Source organism: Mandrillus leucophaeus, unplaced genomic scaffold (assembly GCF_000951045.1).
Source record: "Mandrillus leucophaeus isolate KB7577 unplaced genomic scaffold, Mleu.le_1.0 Scaffold832, whole genome shotgun sequence".
NCBI lineage: Eukaryota > Metazoa > Chordata > Mammalia > Primates > Cercopithecidae > Mandrillus > Mandrillus leucophaeus.
Window position 1 is genome coordinate 888,659 of NW_012109053.1, and position 6,427 is coordinate 895,085.

The 6,427-nt window shown below is 35.2% G+C and overlaps 1 protein-coding gene across 6 annotated transcripts in view; it reads left to right on the plus strand.

The window, feature by feature from the left end:
- Nucleotides 1-6,427, plus strand: part of PDLIM5 (PDZ and LIM domain 5) — a 221,702-nt gene that overhangs the window by 189,852 nt on the left and 25,423 nt on the right. For all 6 annotated transcript variants that reach the window (XM_011968231.1, XM_011968230.1, XM_011968233.1 and 3 more), the window contains one exon: nucleotides 2,614-2,788. In XM_011968231.1, coding sequence (XP_011823621.1) covers nucleotides 2,614-2,788 — 175 coding nt within the window. The remainder of the gene's footprint in view (nucleotides 1-2,613; nucleotides 2,789-6,427) is intronic.

The window sequence follows — 6,427 nt, forward strand, 5'->3', positions numbered from 1 at the left end:
TTAGAGTGGGCTCATTGAGGGACTCGACTTTCAGGACTACATATAGTTTGTAATGAGTTACAGAGGCTTTATTTTAGAAGCAGGAACATATGATCAGAGTAGTGTTTTTGGAAAAATAATCTAGCAGAATAGGTAGAAGAGGAGGCTGGCCGCAGAGAGTGGTTAGGAGACTTGCAATAGTCCAGATTTGAGGAATTCAAGACCAGAATTCAAAAGATAGAGGATGGGTTTGAATTAGAAAGGAAGGACAGACCTGAGAAAGAAACATTTTCTATGAAACAGTTGTTAGAGTCTAGGGAGTAACCCTTGGGGACATAGGAGGCCGAGTTCTGTGCCTGCGTGAGTGGGAGAATGCAAGCATCTAAGGAGTTCTTGGCAAAAGCTGGTCGTATGTACAAGAAGAAGAAATATATTTTACATGTCTTGAATTTAAAGATAATAACTGGTGTTAGAGTTGAAAATGCCCTTGAGAATATGTATTTGGTGCTCCAGAAGAAATCAGGCCTGGATATAGAAATTAAAGATGCACAGAGGTAAGAGGTTGGGCTGTTTTGGCAAATTAGGTAACAAGAAAGAAAGTAGTGTACTAAGTGAATATTACAACACTTTTCTTCCCCATTTCTATAAGAGAAAGTGTGGGTCTAAGAGAATGGAAGCGTGTTCCTAGTCCAGTTGACTTACTTGAAACATGGGCAATACTAGAGCTCCCTGGCCTGAAAGTGCCGTTTCATAGATCAAGTGCCAGGCAGCGCACTGTAGAAGATGTGCGAAGTGTCTATAAACGCTGGGTTTCTGGATCTGTAATTGCACATTATTGCAAACAGGCTTTATTCTAGTGAGGGAGAATTATCATATCAATTATCCTAATTAATCTTTCCCAATTCCAACTACACTTTAATATACTGTCAATGTGTTTTTACATATATATGTATATTTATGTAAATACATTCATCTGTATAAATATACTCTTAATTTGTATTATTTGTATGCTTTTCTTAAAAGCTGTTCCTTTTAGGCTACTTTCATGTGCACCTTTTCTCTTCCACTAGATTTTAATAGGCCGTGTGTTGGTTTCAATCCTCACTGTTTTCTCATTCATTCACTTCTGTATTGATTCCAGTTTATTTATTCATTCATTCGTTCTCTCCAGGCACTGTGAAGTTGCTAGGGTGCTGAATAAGACATAATTTCTGCCGTCAAGGAGTATACTATCTAGTTAGGGGAAGGAAAGGCACAGAAATAATATAGCAGAAACAGTAATAAAGACATTAGCAGAAAATTATGAGAACACAGAAGAGAAACATTTAATCCAGATTATATGGAAAGGGTTGGGGAGAAATGTAGTTCAGGGAGAGTTTTTGTAGTAGTCAACTTCTGGGCTGAGACTTAAACAATAAAGTAGTGGTTACTAGGTAAATAGGAGGAGGGTAGAAAATGCCATTACTGATGGTGAAAACAGCCTGAGCATACACAGACCCATTCACAAGAAAAAGTGAGGCAGTTTAGTGTTACTGGAGCATAAAGTGAAAGGCAAAGAGCAGTTAAGATGAATTTGTGGGGCAAGCAGAGACGGGGCATTTGTATGCAGCACATATAAGCAGAGACTACATTCAGGGGTCAAATAGGGAGATCCTTAAATGCTGTTGGGTCAGATTTCAGTCTTAGGTGGCAGTTGGGAGGATGAATATAAGGAGGACAAGACATTTTTGGTAGCTGGTCGAGGTTGGTGACATTGAGGATCTAAATTAAGACAGTATTATAGGAATAGGGAAGAGGAGGCAAAGTTAAGAACAGTGTGGAATATCAAAGCAGCAGGACCTATTACTACGAATGTGAGGGAGGAAGGACCAAGGATGCTTCTTATGGAGCTGCCTTCTATTCCTGGGTGACTGGTTGCACAGTCTACTTAGAGAATCTAGGAACAGAGAATATAGTGAGTTAATTTTTCGTTTTGTTATCTTCAACACATTGGGATTTTTAATATATTTATGACTATATTTGGAATTAAATCTAATTAATGGTTAGTAGAGATGTCTAGATCATTAGAAATAACTCACCTTCAATATTTACCTTAGCTATATCTCCTCATAGAAGCAGAGGTATGGGTCACCTGAGGTCAGGAGTTCAAGACCAGCCTGACCAACATGGAGAAACCCCGTGTCTACTAAAAATACAAAATTAGCTGGGTGTGGTGGCACATGCCTGTAATCCCAGCTACTCGGGAGGCTGAGGCACGAGAATCGCTTAAACCCAGGAGGCGGAGGATGCGGTGAGCCAAGATCGTGCCATTGAACTCCAGCCTGGGCAACAAGAGCGAAACTCTGTCTCAAAAAAAAAAAAAAAAAAAAAAATGCAGAGGTAACTCTGCTTTTCTTAAAGCATTCTCTGCATATATCTGTCATAATTCTTTTACTTTGTTGGAATCTTTGGTTTTCTTTCCTATTCACCTACATAGTCACAGCCTAGTGTTTGATTCATAACCTCACTGTAAATGTGAGTGAGTGAATAGCAAGTGAATAGATTATTATTAAAATAATAATTTCTATTATTTGATTGTTAGGAAAAGTTTATATGTGTTTTATTCTCATTCTGATTCTCTGTTGTAACTCCTAGTGCCTTCCACTGGAAGAATCTCAAACAGCGCCACTTCCTCAGGATCAGTGGCACCAGCCAGCTCAGCTTTGGGACAACCCCAACCAAGTGCCCAGGACACTTTAGTGCAAAGAGCTGAGCACATTCCAGCAGGGAAACGAACTCCAATGTGCGCCCACTGTAACCAGGTCATCAGGTTGGTTGTTTTTTGAAATTTTCTTGAAAGTACTTAATATCAATATTAGGGGTTTTTTTTTTTTTTGCATTTTGAAATATGTGTAATGTAATTAGTGAAAATTTTCTTGCCATAATCCTATAGAGTACTAATTATTGAGTAGATAAATATGAATATCTATCCATTAGAATCTATTTTAATGAAAGGTAATACAGAGGTCTGTGAAAATAAAAGTACTAATTGCATTCGTTGTCAGTTATCAATTCCTATTAGAACTAAGGAAAAAGTGATTAATGTGGCCTTTCAGAGAATAATAACATTTTAAGACTCAAAGGGACCCTGAAAGTCATTTATCCTAATTTTATTATTCTACAAATTATAGAACTGAGGACATTCATTTAGATGAAAAATAACTAGTGACATTAAATAACTTTGAGCCTTAGAGAAAAAGAAGATTGGATTTTTGAGTACGCAAGCACTGAAAGGTACCTTCAGACCTATTCATAAATGTTTTGAATGTTAGATTAGGTAATGACCTGCTTCTTTAAAGTATGTTTTATCCAAATCTATTTATTGTCTCTTAATTACAAGAAGAAAAAGTCTCAGAGATCTTAAGAATGCACTGTACTGCACCTTATTGGATCTCTCAGTATTTCTGAATAAGGGGCTTTTAGAATGTTAGGCAGTGTAGGCACCAATGCTGATTGCAGACATCCCACCCAAAGGACCTTGTTGCACTTCATGAGTTGCCTTGTTGGCAGAAACAAATCATCCTTTGAAGTGATTTCTCAAGCTCTCTTCTTTTTAAATTTATCCTACTTTGAAATAATTGAAACAGTGACTTCTCTAAAGTTGAATAAGGTTAAAACTTAATTGCATTTTCATCTCTTCTATTACATAATTATAGCATAATGTTTCTAGGTAATATTTAAAATGGAGTCAGGAAACCTCAATACTTCATTTAAGAGTCAAATATAAACACCCCTCTCTTTAGCCTACTATTAATTGAATAATATATGTGTCAAGAACATAGCACACAGTATGCCATTCAAAATTGAATAGTTTTTTTTTTATTTTAAAGGTAGTCAATGTTCATTGTGACATTTAAAAAACATAGAAACACAAAAAACAAAAAACAAAGTTTGCACATAATCGCACCTCCCAAGGTAACCGCTGTTACTATTTTCTTTCAGACTTTTAAAACATTCACACATAAGGACAGATACTATTTTACAAAAATGGAATCTTAATACAGTATTTTGTAAGCTGTTATTTTTCCTTTAAATAGTATTTTTCAGAGTGAGTACCTGCTTAGTAAGAATTAGCCAGCAGCCGTGGTAGTGGTAATAGTGGGTTTGGGGAGAAAGGGAAAATCAGTAAAGGTTTCCAAAGTCTAGAGCAGTATTCAACACACAGAAGGCATTCAGGAAATATTTAACTACATAGATCATACATGACTCTAGACCCATTCATTCATCATTTAGGCCATAATGTCAATTTGGTTAGTCATTTTCCTGAAAGTACTAGTATGGGGTCCTATCTTATAGAAATATTTAAACTAATATAAGATCTAGTATGTTGCTCCTTTATCCTAATAAAGAAAACAATGTTTTAATACTACCTGCATTTAGCTGTTATATTTTTGGTTTAATATCGATAAAATAGAAACAAACTCTGACTTGTAACATGGCTTCTGTAAGTTATAGTACTTTGGTTGCCTAGACTTATGCTTGGGGATACTGTATTCTGGATAAAAACACCCTTTGTGGAGACAGGAGTCACTGCTGTTATTTGTATGCTATTGTAAGCAAGTAATTACTGGGTGAGTTAACAAAATGTCATACCACATCAGTTGCTGATTCATGTTGTCTAGTTATCAAATTCCATGATATCATGTAATCACCACTTCTGGCACTTCTAAAAAACTTAGTATGGAGAAAATGTGAAGATCAAAGTAGAAATTACATTCACCACCCCTACCTGCCTTGGTTTTAAATTTAACGCCAGGCCAGGATGCAATTTTAATGCACAATCAGCCTGCCGTGTAAAATAAATATGTGTTATGTTAACATGAGTAGCCATCACTTATTGCTCCCTCATCTGTTAAATGTTATATTGTTCTGGATTATCCAGTACTTGTTATCAGTTAAGCATTAAAGCATCATTTACTAAGGAAGTTAATAGGAATGGGGATTAGTTCATGTCAAGATCATGTAACAGTAATTAACATAGCACATTTGCCTGGTGCTCAAATGCTTAAGCAGCTTGAATCAATTGTGGTCAGTTCAGAGGCCTAGTCAAAGCATAATTCTAGTTATTGGCCTCAGTGTCACTATTACTTACCAAAGCAAGAAGGCTTTAGATCAAGTGACATTCTCTTGGACACCTGTTTTTAAAACGAGCTGCAGTTTCAGGCTTGATACCTTCAGTGTAGGCTATTATACCCTGGCAAGCTTGGAGAAGTTTAAATTTATAATTTATATTGTGAATTTTCTACCATATAATTTATATTGTTTGTACTAATTTATATTGTTTTGTTTTATATTTACTTTTCAATATTTCAAATTTGCCAAAAACCATTTTTTATGTAAAGGCAAACTAAAGCACATTTTATGTTGTATTTTATTATTTTTTTTTTTTTCAGCAGAGTTGATTGTTTTAGAAAACCTCAGCAGTCTGAATGTTAGAACTGAACTGGTTGTCTCTTTATAGAACACATTCAGTTTAAAATTCCGTAATCTTATTTGGATCTAAAGTTTGAAAATTTTTTGGTTTATTTGAATTGTGAAAAGTTTATGGATATTTTGCCTAAATTGTATTATGGAGACATCACTTTAGCTACAAATGAATAGGAAGTTACATTTTAGGAACTTCTGTTAAAGCTTTAAGTTTGCTATGAGACATTTTCAGTCAAATTATGATAGAAGCATCATTTATTTGACTCATACTTGCGAATAGATTGACTGTTGGAGTGCTAGGATAATAGAGAATCATAGAAAATCAGGCAGTTGTAGCCAAAACCATATTTCAGTTTCCCTGGTAGAATCGGGCTTTGAACAATCTAGCTTATTTCTTAAGTGTTACATGACCATTTGTATTACATGGAGTTAACTGAACTATTTATGTTCAGCTTCTTGACATCTTTGTGAAAGAAGTAAGGGGCTTATAGTGCTTGAATTTATTCTTAAATATGGAATGCTTAAATAGCCACATTACTATTGTTTTGTCTTTGCCTACAGTACATCACCAGAAAAACCATATACAGCCAGTCCATTGTTTGTTCCAGTGAGAGAAAAAAATTTAACATTATTGATTTGTTTTTTGCTCAGTGGTTTTCAGACCTGCTCTGAGGAGCACCATCTCAGTTTACCAAGGAAAAACATGCAGAATTTTTTGCTTGTTTTACTATTTATTTCAGTCTCTGAGCAACCCTTTATTTATAGGTTTTATTTATCATCCCCACTGATTAAGATTTGACTTGAAAATAAAAGGCCTCCTGGCAATGTATTAGCCCTTGTATTTAAGGAAACAACTAAAGACATTGACCAAGACTCATAAGCAAGGCAGAGACCAAGATTTCACTATTTACTGTTGTGAAAGATTAGAAAGAACATAAATGTGCAGCATCTGTATAATGTAATTTTCAGATAATAGTTAATG